The sequence below is a fragment of the Phyllostomus hastatus genome, unplaced genomic scaffold (assembly GCF_019186645.2).
Source record: "Phyllostomus hastatus isolate PE091 unplaced genomic scaffold, TTU_PhHast_1.1 phas_scaffold_129, whole genome shotgun sequence".
Lineage (NCBI taxonomy): Eukaryota > Metazoa > Chordata > Mammalia > Chiroptera > Phyllostomidae > Phyllostomus > Phyllostomus hastatus.
This window is the reverse complement of record NW_025334009.1, coordinates 7,468,275-7,488,544: the sequence shown is the minus strand read 5'-3', so window position 1 is coordinate 7,488,544 and position 20,270 is coordinate 7,468,275. Positions and strand designations below refer to the sequence as shown.

General features: G+C 48.7%; 1 protein-coding gene across 2 annotated transcripts; it reads left to right on the top strand.

Annotated features, from left to right (window-relative positions):
* The first annotated feature begins 7,041 nt into the window (after positions 1 to 7,041).
* ZKSCAN7 (zinc finger with KRAB and SCAN domains 7) lies at positions 7,042 to 19,555 on the top strand. 2 transcript variants are annotated; one of them, XM_045857317.1, is made up of 6 exons: positions 7,042 to 7,324; positions 8,968 to 9,509; positions 13,219 to 13,387; positions 14,838 to 14,932; positions 15,257 to 15,383; positions 17,147 to 19,555. In XM_045857317.1, the coding sequence occupies exons 2-6, from the start codon at positions 9,087 to 9,089 to the stop codon at positions 18,592 to 18,594; spliced, it is 2,262 nt and encodes a 753-aa protein (XP_045713273.1). In that variant the 5' UTR covers positions 7,042 to 7,324; positions 8,968 to 9,086; the 3' UTR covers positions 18,595 to 19,555. The 2 variants fall into 2 exon arrangements, with proteins under 2 accessions (XP_045713273.1, XP_045713274.1); XM_045857318.1 differs by lacking the exons at positions 7,042 to 7,324; positions 14,838 to 14,932 and having other exon boundaries at positions 9,374 to 9,509.
* The last annotated feature ends 715 nt before the right edge of the window (positions 19,556 to 20,270 follow it).

The window sequence follows — 20,270 nt, the reverse complement described above, 5'->3', positions numbered from 1 at the left end:
GCTCCACCAAGAATGCTGGCTGACTGGTGAAAGCCAGGGAGAAGCAGGACATTCCTATGCAGAGTCTCCAGCTATCTTCCCCAAAATACTTCGCCAATTCCAAAGACAAAGTCACTGCCTTGACAGTGTGACATCTGGCAGACACCACAGGATGAGGTCGATATCACCAGTGATTGGACTCAACGTCATTCTCAACCCAAACAGGAGAGAACGAACAGAAAACCAAATGGGTGGTCACCCTAAAACTACAAATCCGAAACACATCCAAGTGTCAGCATCATGGAAAACGAGGACAGCGGGGGAAGGGGAACACGTGGAAGGAGAGTAAGGAGACATGACAACTAAGGACATGAGGGACTCCAGATGGAGTCCTAGCATGCAAGGGTCAACAGTCAGCCACTGACAACTCTGCTTAAAGCTGCAGACTCACCACTCACACTGAACCCCTGTTGATGTCTCCTGTTGGTGCTGCACTGGGGCTATACAAGGTGTGACCTAACGCAAACTGGGTGAGAGGAGAAGGGGACTCGGTGCAGTTCTGCAACCCCCTGTTAAGTCTGCAATGATTCAGAATGGTAGAAGTCTGAGTTCTTAGTGTGGTTTTTTTTTCTGATTTATCTCTATCTTAAATAAAAGATGGGGCAAAAGTGTGTTTACAGTGGTTCATGTGGAAAATGATGGAATAATTAATAAATGAAACAAGAATGAACTTGGTGTTTTGCATACTGTCAACTGCAAGCCTACTTTTGCCCCGCCCTGTATTTAGGATTAACTGGGGAATCGAGGACATTAAATACCGACAATTGTTATCTTCAAGTGGGATTCATTCTTTCAAAAATTTAACAAACATTTAATGAGCAACTGCTATGTATCAGGCACTAGGATCGTAGCAGTGAATACAGCAGACGTAAAGCACTGCCTTGAGGAGCTAGTGGGAAGACAGACAATGAACTAAGTAAAACATATGTGAGAAGGTGACAGGTGGTAAGAAGTATAAAAAAGGCAGGAAAAAGAAGGGGTTTAAGATCAGGAAAGGGAAAGTGAAAGCTCAAAAATTCTATCCTGCCCTGGCTGGTGTAGCTCAGTGGATTGAGTGCGGGCTGCGAACCAAAGTGTCACAGGTTCGATTCCCAGTCAGGGCACACGCCTGGGTTGCAGGCCACGGCCCCCAGCAACTGCACATTGATGTTTCTCTCTCTCTCTCTCTCTGTCTCCCTCCCTTCCCTCTCTAAAAATAAATAAATAAAATCTTTAAAAAAAATTCTATCCTGTAGAACCCATCCTAATTCACCTGAGGAAGTGCTTTCAGGTTGTTTCTGACGTAAAAAATACTAGAAGCTGCAAAATAAGGGAAGTTATGTTTACTGTATGCATTGTACTCCCTCGCAACTCTCGGCCGTTACAGGCTGCTTACAGGTTACTACTTCCCGGGCACCTAGAGCCATAGAAAACCTAAACAGTGGAACAGTTAGTACTTTCTTTTTGAGAAACTGTTTATGTTCCATCAACTTTATTCCCATTCTGTTGAGAGTTTGTGGAAGAAGAGCTTAAGAGCATCAGTGGTGGTTCCTCCCCATCCCGTGGCCTGCGCAGTGGGGGCTGCCGACCAGCCTTCCGTGGGAAACCGCTGAGCGGGCCCAGAGGGCACCAGTCTGCGACCTCAGGCTGAGCGGTGGTGAACCTGGGCGCCGGAGCAATGCATCCACCCCGAAATGCCCCCTTGGCCACGGCCGCTTCAGCAGCGGCCTGCTCTTCCTTCTCAGTCCCTTCAGGGTCTCTGCAGAGGGAGAGCTCAGGCGGGACCTCCCATGGGTGTTCTCGGGAGATGGTGCCGGGAGTGTGCCCAACTCCCGGGCCAGCACCCACATCAGACCCCCTGAGTGAGCCCCCCGGTTGTTGCAAGGGATGGCAACATCCATATGGCACAGAGGAGAGTCTGTGGGACACAGGGCAGTGGTCAGTTAACACAGGACGCCTCGGTGAGAGGCCGGTAGTCCGCCCTGGGGTCGGTAACCGCCGGGGCTCCCGGAAGACTGCCTGGACCTGGTTAGCAAAGGCGCCGGGAGTGAAGTGGCCGGCAGTAGGAGTGGCTCCAGCGGCAGCCCTGAACTTGGGCACAGCTCTAGAGCTGCCAGGAGGAGCTTCTCCCAGGTTCCCTCCAGATTCCTGGTGTGGATGCCGTCAGTTTTCCTTTTGTAAGTGTCCTGTCCCACATGGAAGTCTCGGTCGGTGCCTCCTAATTGGGATCCTGCTGCAAGGACTTTGAGGACAAACTCCTTCTTCATTTGCAGGACATCAAGGGCTCTGGACATTGTGAAAGTGTCCCTTTCACTTACCTGGGAACCGAGAGCAACCCCACATGGACACCTCTGTGGGTAGCATGGAAAAGGGCAGAACGAAAAGCACTTTTTTTGACAGAGAATAAAATTTTTATTCACCCTCCGAGAAAGGAGAGGGGCGTGGTGTGCAGAGATGCACCAGCCTGATTCGTACTGTTGATGCTTTTGTCAGTGCCCCTTTAAGAACATACTGAGGTTCACCCTGGCTGGTGTGGCTCAGTGGATGGAGTGCTGGCCTGCAAAGCAAAGGGTTGCTGGTTTGATTCCCAGTCAGGGCACATGCCTAAGTTTGGGCCAGGTCTCCAGTAGGGGGCGCTTGAGAGGCAACCACACATTGACGCTTCTCTCTTCCTCCCTTCCCCTCTCTAAAAATAAATAAATAAATAAAATCTTAAAAAAAAAAAGAACACACTGAGGTTCATCTTCAAAACATTCACATCTTTCCAGCGTACAGGAAGGATTATTTTTTTAACCAAAATATGTCTGATTTCTTTAGCATTAACATGCTAGAGCAGCCTCACTGGTCAGTCCCTGAATGCTCACACAGATACACATGTGTGTATAGCAGAGAGAAGTTCCCTTAATCAAAACATGGCTAAATACAGTCCTTGACACTTCCTTTGCGGGACAACTGCCCTACTATTAATGAGTTTTCAGTATGAACTGCAAGACAGTTTGAAACAGGAAGGCATTCCCCTCTGCCCACCAGTGTTAACTTAGGGAGCAGAGCCGGACTCTGCAAGCCTAAGCCAGTCAGAAGACAGGGAAGGTTTCAGGTTAGATATACCCCTCACATTTGTTTAACAAGCTGTATTTTTTACATTCTACTCTTTCCTTCGGAAAAGCAATCATCCTAATAAACAAGACTTTGCGGTAATAACGATAGATGCTGCCAGGTGGGTCCTGGAACTCTCAAGGGGAAGAACACTCTATAAAGCATATAATATAAACACTCTATAAAGCATATAATAAGCATAAGCATATAAAAGCATAAAGGTGTACCACCATGCTGTACACCTGAAACGAATACAAAATAATATGGAATGGAAACTGTTCGTTGAAAAGTAAAATTTAAATGAAAAATAAATAAGTAAAGGGGGCCTGTATAAGAATAAAACAACAACAACAAAACGATTTTGCTCTTTTTCTCCCCATACATTGATAGTTGAGCATTTACAGCCTCGTGCACTGTGTACTATGGGAAATAAACTGCAAACAAAATGTTTTCTTTTTAATTATACTTGCAAAAACATGTCTTAGTCGTGCCATAATGCTAGCACCAGAAGTAACCAGTATATGAGCAAATAAATGCATTCTGCAAGTTGAAGATATTATAATTTCAAGTGGTGACACTATACATGTATTTAATGCCAGTGAATTTTCACCTTAAAATGGATAAAATGATCCACACTTTTATGCATATGTTATGTGCAAAACCCAAAAGCTTTTTAAAAACAATAATATACAAATATCGAGTCATTATGTTACAAAGGACCTGAAACTTAATGTTATATGTCAATTCACCTCCATAAGAAATTAAGTAATTAAAAAGTAAAATGCATGGATTACATGTTTCAAAAGCAACAATATGGAGATGCTAGACCTCCCCACGCCTGTCTTTCCCGCTATGTCCTTTGTGGAGTGCGCAAGGCGGTCCTCTCCGCCGCGCCACTTCAGCTCCCCTGTCCCTTTGCTCGCAGGCTTTATGTGCCTTTACTCGAGGGAACAGTTGGGGTGAAGGTGAAGTCCACGAGGAAGAGGGATGCAACCAAGCAGTCCGAGACCTGAGGGCAGTTTTCTGGCCGGGCGCGCGGAGCCTAGAAGGCGCTGGAGGCGGACAGGTCTCCTCCAGTCCTGCCTGATCTACCCAATGGCATCTTCCCGGCAGGTGCGCGAGGCCAGGCCAGGTGGCCGGTCTAGATCCTCTCAATCCTCTGTTCGCTGCTGTTGGCCGTCTTCCTCAGTTTCCCCCTCGCCATCGCCCACCTGACCGTCCAAGGTACTGAAGGCGGGGCCTTGAAAATCGGTCCAGAACAAAGTTGAGCCTGGACGTGTCTCTCCCGTTCATCACCCTTCTCGCGATCAAAGGTGGGAAGCTGCAGCCGCTTTCACCCAGAATCTTCCTCCGGAGACCGGCACCTGTCTTTGCTCTCCTGCCTTTGCCCTCGCTTCCGGTAAAGGTGGACAGCCCTGGTCCACGATCAGCAGATCCCTTTTAGGAAAGGGTGTTGAGTCAGTGAACACTTGAGGTGAAATATTGGCAAAATTAAACAATACACAGAACAACCATTAAAAGTGGGTAAAAAGTGTGTGTAATTAAAATAGGATATTTTCGAAGACTTTATTTATTTTTTGTTTTTGTTGGTGTTGTTGTTTTAGACAGAGGGGAAGAATGGGAGAAAGATAGAGAGAGGAACATCAGTGTGTGGTTGCCTCTCACGAGCCCCACACTGAGGACCTGGCCCGCAATCCAGGCATGCACCCTGACTGGGAATCGAACCAGAAACCCTTTGGATCGCACGCAGGCTGGCGCTCAATCCACTGAGCCACACCAACCAGGGCTGTTCAAAGACTTTAATTTTCAAAAGGTTAAAGATGTGCTATCCACTGATTTCTCCCTCTATACGCTCACAGAATTCCTGAAAAACAAGTACTTTCATCCCACAGCCCCCATCAAAAGAAAAAAAAAAAGAAATAGCAACAGTATTATCCCATGTCATATAAATACACATATACATGTACATGAGTTTCCATAATTATGCATAAACTTTAAAATAGCAGGAAGCCTCCCGAAGAAAACATCAGCGAATTGTGGCTACTTCTACTTTTTTTACACTCATCCGCGTCATCTAACCGTCTGTAATGCGTACACTTTGTTTGCATAATTGGGAGAATACAGAAAACACGGAAATTCTCTCCAGGTGCTCCAGGCGGCAGGCAAAGCGCTCCCAGATCCTCCCACAGCATGGCGGGGACTGGGTCCTGGGTCAGCCCACGGGCCCCCGCCACCGCCCCACCTCCCGCACTGGTGCGGCACGGCGGCCTCTCTAGGAAATTGGGAGGGCCTGCGAAGGTGGACAAGTCAGCGGTGTTAATGCAGTGTGACAAATAAGGGCCTTGACAAGCACATGCCAGGCCACCACAGGAGCACAAAGGAAGGGACATCTAATCCAGGTGGGGAAATGGGGTACATGGAAGAGTTCCTGGAAAAGGGATTTTCTCAGCTATGTCTTAAAGGCCAAGTAGAAGTTTTCAAGATGATAGGAGAGTCTCCTATCTAGCAGGAGGGCCTCCTATCTAGAAGGGCTTGGACCCCATCCACTATTCAAGCACAGTAGCTGGGGATTCCTGCCCACATTCCAGTGAAGAGGCTGGGGTGTGGTCTAGGGCCCCACCTTCTTTTTAGGGTAAGGGAGTCATGACTGCTGAAAAGGGGACAGTCCACATAGATGATGCCAAAAGGTCTAAACAGTTTGGGGGCAGAGAATCTTGAGCCCTGGCTGTGCTCCTCTCTTTGTGGTCTCTGTAAATCCAAAAGGCTCCTAGGAACACCCTTCTGACATGTGCTCTCACCTTAGGCTGGACTTAATACAGGGTGCAGAGCAGCACAGTGAGTGGTGTAAGTATTTTCTGTTGTTGTTGTTGTTGTTACATACAAATGGGGCAGAGGCTTGGCTGGCTGACCTTGGCGATGATCTGGATACAGGGAATGAGGAAATGGGAGGAAACATAATACTAAAAAACATGTATAATTCCTACCATGTGCCACACACCATTTTAAGTGATTTCATATATATATATAATATATATATAAAATATATATAATATATATATATATAAATTATCTCATTCAGTCCTCATATCATAACTCTATTATTTAGGTACTATTATTATCTTTACTTTACGGATGAGGAAGCTGCAGCACAAAGGCTTAACTTGCCCATGAACACCCAGGCCATGGCATGACATCCAGAATTCTAGTTTGGGCCTCCAGGTGAATGACAGTGCTTTTTACAGTGGTGGGAACATGTGTTGAGCTTCAGAATCAAGGGTAGATGTGAGTTCTGCTTTAGGCATGTAGCATTTGGGTTACCTGTTGTTAGCTCTGTACCAAGGCTAGTGTGATAGTGTCCAAGAGAGGCCAGGGTAGTGTTCGTTCCCTCAGGCCTTCTGGGATTGTCTTTGGCCCAAATGCAGGTGTCCCAAGGTGCTATGTGGGAGGCATCATGGACCATGTTTCCCCTACTGGGACCCAACCTAGTCATGGTAGATCAGACCCACAGTGGTGGCCATGGTAGTACCTATAAAGTCTAAACACTCATTTCATTACAGAAATGAAGCCAACCACTTAAGCATCAGAAGCTCTGAGAATAAAGAAACTTAATCTTATTAGCCATTTCACTGCTCATAGCCCCAAGAGGCACACGCTATGCTCTGCATTTTCAGATGTTTGGGTATCTTTCCCAAGAGAACCCAGAGGGGAAGGAGTGGAGCTCGGAGACTCCGGTTGCCCAGACCTTTAATAGTCTGAGAGCCCAATTGCAGGATGAGGTTTCAATCGCATCCCCTCCCTGCTTCCGTCCCGGTGGCCTGATTGGCCCGAGAACGAACCACCCCAGCGCGCCCACCTTCAACGCAGCGACTTCCGGGTTCCTGGGGCGTCCGGAAGTGGGGCCTCTCTCACTTCCGGGTCGGCCATTGTTTTTCTGCTGCTCCCGGCCGCGAAAGAGTGCGGCTCGGAGGTGTCGCCACAGCGGCACCCTAGGGAACATTTCGGGGGCGGGGAGGGAGGTGCTGTCTGGGCCGGGGTCCTGTGACGCTGGCCGGGCCCACGCTTGGCGCCCGAGGCTGGCGGCGCCGTCCCTGCGGCGCTCAAAAGCAGCCCGATGTTCAGCCACCTCTTTGACGCACTCCCCTGACCAGCTGTGCCCGGCACGGACCCGGGCCCCTGCGGGCACCGCAATGAACAGGGCAGACGCGGTCAGGTGAGCCTAGTCGAACGCGAAGCGCAGATAGGTGTTTTCCCAGCTTTGCCCGGGGACACCATACGGAGCGTCGGAAGTGGGTCGGTCGCTGTCGGAATCTCAAACGTGGAGTGGGACTTGGACACCTGAAATCCAGATGAGATAAGTTGCTGAGCATTTGGAACAGTGAAGGAAGTAGGAAAGGGGCCAGGACTTTATACAAGTATAATGAGATCTAAGAGGACACAGGTTACTTTTAAGTCCGTCTTTCTCTTTTTAAAGAAATTGAGGCCTAGTGAGAGGTAGCGTCCCCAGGGTACCGAGGAGCACGGTAAATTGGAAGCAGAGCGCAGATGCCCTAGTTATCAGCAAAGAGCTGGTTTCCAAAGTTTTGCGATGTATAAACTGAATAAAAGTCTCCCCCTCCTTCAGTATCAGCTAAATGAACCACATTCATTCATTCATTCACCGAACAGGTGTTCCTGTGTGTTGTGTACACACGCAGCGGGAGAGGACTGGGGCCCCGCCCCGCCCTCTCAGTCCTCCCAGAAATGGGGGAGACAGCCGGGTAAACCACAAACACACGTTTGAATGAAAAGGGCACTGTGCTCTCAGTGAGGCAGAGCCATGCTTAAAGGCCTGGAAACATCAGGAAGGTTTTCTGGGGAAGGTTGAGGAGAAAAAGGTCTGGCATTTTCTAACTGCATCCCATTCCTTTCCTTTGGTGGCCAGCCAGCGGCTTGGAGGGTGTGAGTGTCGAGTTGCAGGTACACTGGTGAAAACACAGTGTTGCAGTGAGAGGGGAGGGAAGGAGGCCGCCAGCTCTCGCTCCACATGGGGCAGTCAGGGAAGCCTTCCAGAGCAAATGGCATTGGGGTCTCGACTGATGAGTAGGAGTTTGTCAACAGTTGAAAGGAAGAAGAAAAATCCAAACAGAGCAAGAGTATTACAGAGCTCTGTAGAGCTTTAGTCCCAGACTTTCTTTATTGTACATCTCTATCTCAACAGAGAAGGGTAGAAGAGTGTTGAGCATGTACTTCCAACATAGGTTTTTTTGTAAGTTAAAGATACATGCTGTTTTACAAATGTAATGCACATTATAAAACATGTGCTGCCCTGGCCGGGTAGTTCAGTTGGTTGGAGTGTCGTCCCCTACACCAAGAGGTTGTGGGTTCGATCCCCAGTTGGGGTTCATACAGTAAACAATCGACCCATGTTTCTCTCTCAAATCAATAAAACATATCCTCAGGTGAAGAGAAAGAAGAGAAAGAGGGAGGGAGATGCGTTAAATAGGAGTTAAATAACTACTTAGTATTTTCTATGCACCCTTTGGATCATCTTGCATTTCCCATATCTGGAGTTCATTGCTATCTTTCTAGCCTGGGTTCCTGGGGAGAGGAGTAGGGGGTGTGGCTAGAACAGGGGCCTAAGCCCATGTTGTGAAGGGCTGTGAATGCTGTGCATAGATATTTCGGTTTTACCCTGCAGCTTATGGGAGCCACTGAAAGTTTAAGAAGGGAAATCAGCTGGAGAGATACTTAGAGAGACTGCCCTGGCTGTTCTCTCTCTTTTCTGAAGCTTTGCTTTTTCAGTGTGGAGGATTTGTCATCAGCCTGGTACTGAACTATCTGGGGGCTCTGATTTCTCTCTTGATGTTTCTGTAGGTGACACTCCCATCACCCCACACCTCGACTCTGGAAAACAGCTCCGGAGACCTGAATTACAGACCATCATTTTAACTGGACAGACTGCTGCTGCTGGAACAAGCATCTCTGGGGTTGTAATGGCCACCCAAGGCAGGGCAGCTTTAGGTCTTATCTCCAGGGGTGCTGTTCTCCAGAAGCAGGAGGGGCGCCTGACTGTAAAGCAGGAGCCAGGGGGCCAGACCTGGAGGCAGGGCTGCAGTCTCCAAAGGAACCACCCTCCCGTTTGTGAAATTTTCCGGCTACACTTCAGGCAGTTATGTTACCACGAGATGTCTGGGCCCCAGGAGGCGCTGAGCCGGCTGCGGGAGCTCTGCCGCTGGTGGCTGATGCCAGAGGTACACACCAAGGAGCAGATCCTGGAGCTGCTGGTGCTGGAGCAGTTCCTGAGCATCCTGCCGGGGGAGATTCGGACCTGGGTGCAGCTGCGTCACCCTGAGAGTGGTGAGGAGGCCGTGGCTGTGGTGGAGGATTTCCAGAGACGTCTCAGTGGCCTGGGGGAGGTGAGCAGCTGAGTCTAGCATGGCATCTAGAACCATTTTCTAGTGCTTAGGTTGGCCTGGGAATAGGCATTCTCCATTCCTTAGTCCCTAGGTCGGTTTGCCCTTAGGATTCCTGAGCCAGTCAGAGATAGAGGGGAAATGGTTTTGTGTCTAAGCCATAAACAAAAATGTGAATTGCAGCCATGCCGTGAATCTCTTTGTGAAATAGGGTTTCGTGAGCCCAGCTGCACCTTGGAGATGCACACGGCACTCTGGGCAGGGAGAGGATCTGCACGTGGGTTAGAATGCGGGAGCGTGCGGGCAGAGGTGAAGCTTGGGGGCGCTGATGACGTGAGTTCCCGTTTGAGCAGTTCTCCTGACTCCCTCCCTCAGACTTCTCGGGGTCAGTTCTCTCCTTGCCTGGTGGGGTCCTTGGGAGAGGTGACATTTCTGGGTCTCATAAGCATTTGTTCCTTTTTTTGCTTTCCAAACCCAGCTGGGGTCTTTTTGCCTATTTAATTTCAATTTTTCCTGTTTCCCTGGGTTCTCTCAGATTTAAAGCCAAGGTAATTCAAATCAGAGGAAAAGCTGGAGAGTCAAAAGAATGATAACAGAGAAACCTGTCCCCTAGGGCCATAGAGCTAGGTGGTGCAGTGACCATGCATGTCAGAGTTCAGCCAAAGGAAAAAAAAAACAGTAGGAAATTTCACATATGTATAAATATTTATGTTATTGCTGGAAAGCAGCTTGCGTGGTTTTGGGAGCTGGCGAGGCAAGTCTGACCTCTGTAGGGCAGGCCGGCCGGAAGGATGGGCTGAAACCCTCGGGCACAGGCCGGAGCTGCTGTCCGCGGGCAGAATTCCTTCTTCATGGAACCGTCAGCCCCGAATGTTAGGTCTTACCCCTGGCTGAATCAGGCCTTTCCAGATTATCTACAATACTAAAGTGAGCCGGTTAGGGACTTTAAATGCATACAAAATACCTTCCCAGCAGCACCCAGGTCAGTGCTAAACTGACGTATCAAAAGACCATGGGTAAGTCCCTTCCTCCCAGTGAGGCCCATGTCCTTAACCAGGGTGAATTAGGGTCGCCTCTGTGTACTCCTTTGCTGTTTGTTAGGGAAACCCAGTATATGAAATTTCCTGAGTACCCATCACATAATTTTATCCAGTACGTTAAAAAAAACGATTACAGCTCTGGCAGGTGTGGCTCAAGTGGGTTGAACGTTGGCCTGCGAACCAAAAGGTTGCCAGTTCGATTCCCAGGCATGTGCCCTGCCTGGGTTGTGGGCCAGGTCCCCAACAGGGTGTGCAAGAGGCAACCAATCAATGTTACTCTCACACATCGATGTTTTTCTCCCTTCCCCTCTCTCTAGAAATGAATAAATAAAATCTTTAAAAAAAAAGATTATATATCTATGCCTATAGAATCAACACCAGTTGATTGGAGTCCTAGGGCTAGACCTTTTTCTAGGAGTACCAGCTAATGTCCATCTGGCATAATCAAACCCAATGTCAACCATTATTCCCTTGTGTAAACAAGTAAACACACAGGAATAAATCAGCCATCACTGGGGTCTGGAGAACAAGTAGGCCCAACCATGGGCGAAGACAAGGGGCGGGAGAACGGTTTCGAGTGCCGTTCAGTGAGGAGGTGAAAAAAAAACTTTCCTATTTCCTACCTTTTGCTCTATGCAGAAGAGAATGCTCCCTCCACTAAAACTCAGTCTTTTTTTTATCCAGGGAGCTCAGAAAAAAAATGACTGGGTCACAAACCCCGGAGAGTTACTGACAGTCGGCAGTCAGGGCAGCCGAGCACTCCTGGCTCCAGCCTAGGAGTAGGGTATCTGGACTCCCTGTATTTCTCTGCCGCTGTTGTCAGCTACATGTTTCTCACATGAAGACCTGAGAGCAGAGCTGTCTCTCCTAGCGCCGGCTCACAGTGTATTTATGGCTGAAGGAATGAACCAGCTTTTGCATGGCAGTTTGCCAAGGGGAGATCAAGAGCTACCAGGGCGGATCAGAGTCAGCCCGCCAGCAGAAGCGCGTGCACACTGGGGCTGCAGAGGGGTCCCTGCTGGGCTGCAGCATCACGCAGCTTGCAAAGTGCTTTTATGTCCTTTTATTTCAGCTCCTAGCAGGCTTACAAAATACACAAATAGTAACCATTTGACAGGTGATAAAGCACAGGAAGGTTAAGTGACTCATCTAAACGACAGAGCTAGGAAGCAGTCCCTTTGTCCCTGAGACTTGGCCAGTGTGGTCATTGCTGATACTACTGATTCCCACCAAAGGTGGGGACCAGGATTTTCCCTCTCCCTGGGTTCTAAGCCCCCAGCTGCCCCCTGGTGTCCTCCTGCCGAACGCCATCTTCGACTGGGAGTCAGAATGGGGGTTTTGTAAAGGAGACCTGCGATCTCAGCTAAAGAACAGGAGCCGTGCCAGGATTTAATTGCCGGTGAATTACAAGGCTGCGCTGTCACAGTGCAGTTCAGTTCCACCTTCTGCCAGTCCCCATGGCTGCTGTATTTAAGAGCTGTAACTCCCGCTTAGAAGACCCATCCAGTGGAGAGCCTGGGAAGCCCAGACCCAGGGAGCCTCCTGCTCTCGCCCCCACTCTGGACAGACGGACCACAGGAGCGAGTGTCCCTTGCCTCACAGCGGTGCATATCCTGCAAGGCTGACTGAGGGAGCTGTCATTTTCTCCTCCTGCCGTACTGAGGACATGCCAGCTTGGGGGAGTTTGTAAAGGGGATTGACGTAGGTGGTGTAGTAGGCTCTCTGGTCTAACTGCTGGTCGCGGTGGGAGCCATGAGATTGCAAGGAGCTGCTTTGATGACAGCAAGCAGCAGTTAGAAATAAAAGGTCTGTGCTTTGAGAGGTTCTCAAGTCTCTAAAGGTTAGTCTTACCTGATCTTCCTTGACTTCCTTATATAAATTATTGAAGAGAGGTAGTGCATGTTGAAAACTGAGTTTGCGGATAACCCTAAAAACCCTTAGCAAAATACTGAGAGGAAGTCAGTGGGCAGTATTGCTGATGGATCACCAGTGGGGGCCCAGCACTGTCCTAGGAGCTGGCGGTCAGGACCGAAAGCTATTACTTTTCATTGGGGAGACACAGACAGTAAAGGTGTAAGTGAGATAATACAGAGATTAACACGCTACGGCTGAGAGGGCGACTGTGCTTGCTTTGTCAGTGAGGTCGGGGTGGTTTCTCTGAAGAGGAAACACTTTGCTGAGAGGATCGAGGAACCTCCTCCGAGGTCTGCCGGCCCCCCGTTCTGGGGTGTTGCTCTGGCCCTCAGCCTCAGCAGCATTTGTGCACGCACAGGTGCACGCGCCTCTCATTTTCTGCTTCCTGGGTACTTCCGGTTGGCCTCTTCGGTCGGCCCCGAAGTAGGGAGTGTACTGACTTGCTCTCCCGGCTCCTTTTTCTAGATAGTTCTTAAAGCAAATTTGTGTCTGAAGAACTGACACAGAGGGGAAGTGGTTATATAGTCGGGTCTGCAGGCTTCTAACAGGAAGGTGAACAGAGGGATGCAAGTAGGGTTACAAGCTGCAGCCCCTGCTTGGACAGTTTCTCCCCCTAATTAGGCCGTACTGGTGTAGCCAGAAGGGTACTCAGGCTCGTCTTCTCCCGAGCTTTCTCTCCAGGGTTGCTTCTTAGAGGTTTTGGGCCCTGCACCTCCAAGGCTGCTCTCTTGAACCCACTTGTATTTCCTCATCTCTAGGTCTCAGCTCCAGCACAGGGACAGGAAGTGCGTTTGGAGGAGCTGGCAGGCTTGAGTGCAACAGAGGAATCTCCTCCTGCCTCCCCCGTCGGTGATGGTTCAGCCGCTGGAGGCCACCTGGAGCCTCTTCCTGACCCAGGGACGCGCCAGCCCCGCAGTGGGCACTCCGGTACTCACCTCTCCAGCTCTGGCCCCGGTCACCCTTGTCTCCTCTCTCTGGAGTCTGCCTGCCTTCATCTCCCCGTCTCCCACCCTGTGGGAATCGTTCATGGCCCTGCCCTCTGTCTTCCTTTCCCAGTGACTTTCCCTGTTCCCTTTTGCTTATTCTTCAGTCATTCATGTATTTAGCAAGTTTTTGTCAAGCACATGCTGTGGGAAAGGCACTGTTGGGAGCAGAGACACATAGTACACCATCACCACTTTCAAAGAGCTAGTTACCTAGTTGGCAGAGTGTAAGAAGAGACAACCTCATAAGAAGCATGAGTAACATCTGTCCCCAGGCATCTGATGCCATCACAAACCAGCAATGTGGACATTGTTAATGGGGAGCTGGCATGTGTAGGGATGCTTCCTGGAGGAGGTAGCAGTGGGATTGGACAGTGAAATATCAAGGAGAAAATGAGAGTCGAGGCAGGTGGTGGGCCCCAGAATGGGGAATATAAGCAAAGACTCTAGGTGGTTAATGCTTGGACCCTGCTGAGGTGGGGTTGAGGGGGGCTGTGTTTGAGAGTGCAGGGACTGCTTGCACAGGGCCTCAGAGTGGAGGCCAGGAAGATTGCGGGGGACATGGATGATGTGTGTTAGAACAATTTCAGGGTGATTACACTCACGCGTGAGCATTATGAGTGGATGGGGAGACCACTGGCAGGGAGCCTAGAAGGAGGCTGACGTAGGAGAACAGATGTGAGGCAGTTACTGCCTGAGTGAGCCTAAGTGGAGTGGAAAGTGATCGATGTGATGGGCTTTATGAGGGAAAATCCATGGGGCAAGGGACAGGAGGGGGAATTAGAGGGTTTTGGCCAGTATGTGGAATTATTAAGTGAACTTGGGAGGTCAGGAAAGGAAGTTAAGAACATGCATTTGAGACACTGAACTTAAGGTGTTGTAGGACACCAAGTGAAGTGTCCAAGCAAGTAGGAGCTTGTGAAAGAGATCTAGGGGAGAACCGCGAACTTAAGAGCATCATTAGAGCAGTGAGAGTCAGGGCCATCTCTGTCAGAGAACAGGAAGCCCTGAGGCCTGGAGTGTCCAAATGAGAGCGCAGGGAAAGTGAGAGAAACCGGGGAATGGGGTGGACAGGGTGCAGAGATGTCAGGGGGAAATTGGGCAAGGCTGGTGCTAGGGAAGCATGTGGAGAGGAAGTGGTCAGAAGTGTAACTTCCTTATGGGAGGTTGAGGAGAGCGAAGGCTGGGAGACCTGTTTTAAGTTTGACCCAGGACGTTCTACTGCACCCTCCGTGGAAAATTCACAGCACACGCAGGGGAACGCCTGGGTGGACGAGGGATGAGCGTCTTGTGTGCGTGGATCTGCCTGGGTCCTCATGAACCCACTCTGGGGTACAGCCTTACTGGAGCCAAGGGCAGGGCTCATCCACTCAGAGATTTCTTTCCTCCCTCAGCTCCATGTGCTTCCCCTGCACCTGTCCCTCTCCAAGTGGGCAGCTCAGGACACCAAGCAGCAGCAGCAGCTGTGCTTCGGATGGCCAGGCCCCAGGTGAGCTGGGTTCTTTGTGTCTTTCCTGAGTTCCTGAGTCTGTGGCCCAGGAAGAGCTAGAGCTCATCTGCGGGGCTCTGGCCCCTGCTGAGACTGCCCCTGTGGCTGCCCTGTCTCCTTGCTCCCCCTGGAGCTGGGGCCGCCTGCTGAGTTCATGGACTGTCTCTTGCCCCGGACTTGTCCTTTCAGATGTGTCATCCCAGCTTCTGGCCTCTCCACCCCTTTGCCCAGCAGGGCCCTTGCCCTGTGCTCTCAGCATCCCTGATGACCCTCTGCCCTTCGGGGGAGGGAGTGTCTCTGAGCGATGGAAGCTTGTCATTGCAGGGGTCTGCAGCGTACGAGTTCCCGTCTGCGGACTACACGGGGAGGAAGTGGAAAGGCCGGGCACCGAGTCAGAGAGCCCTGAACCAGAGCAGCATGCCAGAAACTTCCTGCAGCGTGGCCTCACTGGGTAATGAGTCTGCCTGGGAACCTAGCAGCTGCATCCTTCACGTTGTCTTTGCTGTATTTCTCTCCTTTTTTGACTTTTCATTATGAAAAGTTGCCCACATAGACAAAGCAGAACAGTATGCTGACTCTCTCTGCTCCCATCATCCAGCTTTAATACTTGTCGCCATTCTCTGTACTTCATTCTGAATTGAGCTGGGGTGGTTTATGTAGAGTTTGTATTTCTAAGGAATAGAGACCCACTCAAGTGATTTTACGTAATGAGCCATGTTACTTACAATAAGGCTAAAGGGATGGGAAACTTGTACAAACTGACCAGGTAGACCAGACTTTGGGAAGCAGGGTCTTGTGGAGCCTGGGGAGCCTGGGAGCCTCAGCAACAAACGGAAATGAATTTTGCGCTATTTTGAATTGGCTCCTAATAGCTTTGCTTCTCCCCATGCACCATTTCACCTAAGCTGCTTCTTTATTGCAATGTATTCCTTTTGCTCTACTTCCAGCTTGGAATTTACTTAGGGAGGGATTCCAAGAGTGGCTCAGCTGTTAAATATCATACTCTGGGCAGAACTTTGGTCCTGGCCACAGCAGAAGGATGACTAATCTACAGAAAAGGTAGCTACACTTGGCTGTAAGGCCTGGGCCTCATCTAGTAACCGGTGGTCCATCATGGGATGAGCTGGGTTGCTAGGCATAAGACCTGGTTGCCTCCACTTTTCTTTCAGGAAGGACTGGAGCACAGCAGCTCCTTTTGAAGGTGCTGTTGTCAGGACAGGTCTATGATTGACAGGTCTGCTCTGGAGGGGGTGGGCTCAGGAGTCAGGGGTTCAGAAATCTACCACTTGTACATTTAAAGTAGTAGCATGATGGTTTGTAGCCTTGGCTTTGACATAATTGAAATGCACCAAATATTTTGTGTTTAACTATAAGCATGATTGCTCTGCCTTCTCCCAACTTTTGTATTCAAAAGTTCTAGAATTCAAAGGCAATATATTCAATGTTCAGTTCCCTGGTGATGCCAGATTATCAAGATACAAAAGTCACACTTTGTTTTATATTCCATTATTAATGATGCCTATCTCAATTTTTATAGCATTGTGGCACCAGTTCCTAACAATACAGGGCTCCGAGGTCTAGGGTATCCCCACTTTTAGAGCTTTGCATTCCCCTTCAGTACTCTCCTCCAGCATCCCTGAACGCATGGCTTCTCCAAATCTTGTCACAAGCTATCAACCAGACTCACTCCTTTTTTACACTTTTTTCTGACTATACCCTCATGATGTAAATCTTCTTTAAACTCTCATGTTTGCCAACACTTTTTCTCATATTTGATTTGAGGATTTTGCCCTCGCACTTTTAACATCTTGCGAATCATGGAACTGTACAGCGTCACAGTTAGACAGGTCTTATAGTTTATTTACTAAGAACGCATAGCACCTAAGGGACTTCTGGAAGAAGTTCAGACAAGCTTTACATTCTGATCTCTTGCTTTTCAGTTGCCCTACTCACGTGACTGTGCTGACTCAAATATCTCTGTCCTAATGGCTTTTTATCCACGCATCTCCACCGACCTGCTTCCCCTCTTTGTCTTTCTGTCCATGAACAAAAATTCGAGCTGTTTCTCATTTTCTCTCTTGTTCTCCATGTGTCACATCGTTCCTTACCTGTAATGTGAAGGCTTTTTCAGGTACATGGACTCCTGATGATTCTGTTTCCTCAGTAGGACAAGAAGTGAGTAAAAGCTTTTTTTCTTCTTTTTTTTGGCATCAGGTGAGACTAGGATGGAGAAATCTGAGTTGCCTCCAGGGCGGGAAATGTCTGAAGGATCGGGGTCACCTGCTGGGACACCAGGAGGCCTATGTGGGGTGGAACCTGGGGCACCAGGAGCTGGAATTGCCTATGAAGATGTTGTAGGGCAGCTCGAAGCACAACCCTCAGAGGAGGGAGGGAGCAGCCTGGAAAGCGGTTTCCTGGAAGTGACTTGTGAGGATAAAAACAAATCCACAAAAGATGGATGTAATGGATGTAAAGAACCTGGGGATCATCAGAATCTGTCTTCCAGGCCTGCAGGACAGCAGGTTGTGAAGTCACAGAAATTCTATCAGTGTGATGAATGTGGCAAAGCTTTCAGTCGGAGCTCACACCTCACTGGCCATCAGAGAATCCACACTGGAGAGAAACCCTATGAGTGTATCGAGTGTGGCAAGACCTTCAGGCAGACCTCTCAGCTCATAGTTCACCTGAGAACCCACACAGGGGAAAAGCCCTATGAATGCAGCAAGTGTGGGAAGACCTACCGGCACAGCTCCCATCTCGTTCAACACCAGAGACACCATGATGGGGAGAAACCGTATACCTGCAACGAATGTGGAAAAGCCTTCACTCAGAGTTCCCAACTCATTGACCACCAGAGGACCCATACTGGGGAGAAACCTTATGAATGCAGTGACTGTGGGGAGACCTTCATTCGGAGTAAAAGTCTTGTCCGACATCAGGTTCTGCACACTGGTGAGAAACCCTACAAGTGTAATGAGTGTGGGAAAGCTTTCTGTTCTAATAGAAATCTTACTGACCATCAGAGAATTCACACTGGGGAGAAGCCTTATGAGTGTTTTGAATGTGGCAAGACCTTCAGTCGCAACAAATGTCTTACCCGACATCAAAGTCTCCACACTGGGGAAAAGCCTTACAAGTGCAGGGAGTGTGGGAAAGCCTTCAGTCAGAACTCTCAGCTCACCGACCATGAGCGAATTCATACTGGAGAAAAGCCTTTTGAATGCAGTGAGTGTGGGAAGGCATTCAGCCTGAGTAAATGTCTTATTCGACATCAGAGGCTTCACACAGGTGAAAAGCCCTATAAATGCAATGAGTGTGGAAAATCCTTCAATCAAAACTCACACCTCATCATACACCAGAGAATTCACACTGGCGAGAAACCTTATGAATGTAGTGAGTGTGGGAAGGTCTTCAGTTACAGCTCCAGTCTAATGGTACATCAGAGAACCCATACTGGGGAGAAACCCTACAAATGTAACAATTGTGGGAAAGCCTTTAGTGACAGCTCACAACTCATTGTGCACCAGAGAGTTCACACTGGCGAGAAACCCTATGAATGTGCTGAGTGTGGGAAAGCCTTCAGTCAGCGTTCCACTTTCAACCACCACCAGCGAACTCACACTGGAGAGAAGCAGTCAGGTGTGGCTCGGTCAGCTTCCTGAGGCCTAAGTTTCCAAGACTGAGAGCAAGGCACTTGGCATTAAGCTTTCTTTGTAAGAAGGGTGTTTACTCTGACCCCCTGCAGGAGCCATTAATGAAAGTGGGTCATCCTCTGAGTGCTGTCTGCTGGGTCATGAGGGTGGGAGAGTGGGGAACAGTGTGTTCCCTGCCCACCATTGTGGACAGATGGACTACACACTTCATGCACTTGAAGGGTCTCCTTCCTTCCTTCCTTCCTTCCTTCCTTCCTTCCTTCCTTCCTTCCTCCCTCCCTCCCTCCCTCCCTCCCTTCCTCCCTCCCTCCCTCCCTCCCTCCCTTCCTTCCTTCCTTCCTTCCCTTCCTCCCTTCCTCCCTCCTTCCCACCCTAATTTCTCACGTTCTCTCTCTTAGTGTCTTTCTCTTTCAACTGTGTAGAAATGTATTTCAGCTTAATTATGTATCCTATCATCACACTTTTTTTGAAGGACAGAGATTGTGTCTACCTTATTCTAGCCCACCTCCTCTTTTATAAAGTCATTCCTAAGACTGATTCATTCTTTACTCTCTCAGCTGTGTCCCTCCTTACCTACTTTTTAAACTTAAACTCTAATCTATACCCTCATCCCAGTATTCCTATTCAGAAAAGCCTTTCTTTTTCCCATTTGCTAATCTATGTCCCTCAGAACTTCTCAGATCAATCTCATCTCTAGATCCTTCCAGATCCACCTCATCTGTGAAAGACTTTTCTTCAGCCCCTTCTTTATTCCTCTTACTCATTTGACCTCAGTGCTTCCCATTAGCTGGTGCCACCATGAGCAACTGTTAAATTGCCTTGTAAATTATTCTCAACTTAATCCATATGTGTGTACATTCACACCAACTTATTGTAGGCTCTTCGAGGTTGGATATGGTATCCATTTGTTTTAGCATACAGGTAATAACTTTCACATACTAGTGATTAATAAATAATTTTTAAAAAACTTTCCTCGAATTGCACCATCTTTAAATTAGATACAGTCTACCTACCCATCTCTCCCACCAGACTAGAAGCCTTTAAGAGGGAAGTGGCATCTCATCATAGGATATCATGTACAAAGCCCTCACTGACATCTTCTATATGTACCCCTGGAAGTCTCACTACTGATGTTTCATTGTTCGTTTCTGACTTATATTCTATAGAGTGTAGGTAGTTTCTTTCTATTCCTGTTTTGAGAAGAAGCAATGTAGAATCGTAGTGAAGTACATGGATTTTGTGCCTACGCTCAATACTGAATCCATCAGTTTCTTAGATGTGTGATCCTGGGCAAGTCTCTCACTTGGCTTCCTTGTGTCTTAGTTCTTCCATGTATAAAATAAGGCCACCACCGTGGCTAGTGTTGCTCAGTGGATTGAGTGCTGGCTTACGAACCAAAAGGTGGTTGGTTCAATTCCAAGTCAGGGCACATGCCTGGATTCTAGGCCAGGTCCCCAGGTGGGGTGTGCAAGAGGCAATCAATCAGTGTATCTTGCACATCAATGTTTCTCTCCCTGTTTTTCTCCATCCTTTTCCCTCTCTAAAAATAAGTAAATGAAATCTTTTTTAAAACGTTTTTTAAAAATGAAGCTACCTCATAAGTTCATAAGTGTAAGGTACTTAAAACAGTGCTTGCCATATAGTAAACACCGTAGTTATCATTGCACTTAGTTTTTATTAGGATG

Bases quoted from the DNA above. Each gene is read 5' to 3' on its own strand.
- ZKSCAN7 (XM_045857317.1), top strand. From the start codon at position 9,087: ATGGCCACCCAAGGCAGGGCAGCTTTAGGTCTTATCTCCAGGGGTGCT. The intron at 9,510-13,218 runs GTGAGCAGCTGA...CCTCATCTCTAG, and splicing joins GTCTCAGTGGCCTGGGGGAG to GTCTCAGCTCCAGCACAGGG. The intron at 15,384-17,146 runs GTAATGAGTCTG...TTTTGGCATCAG, and splicing joins CTGCAGCGTGGCCTCACTGG to GTGAGACTAGGATGGAGAAA.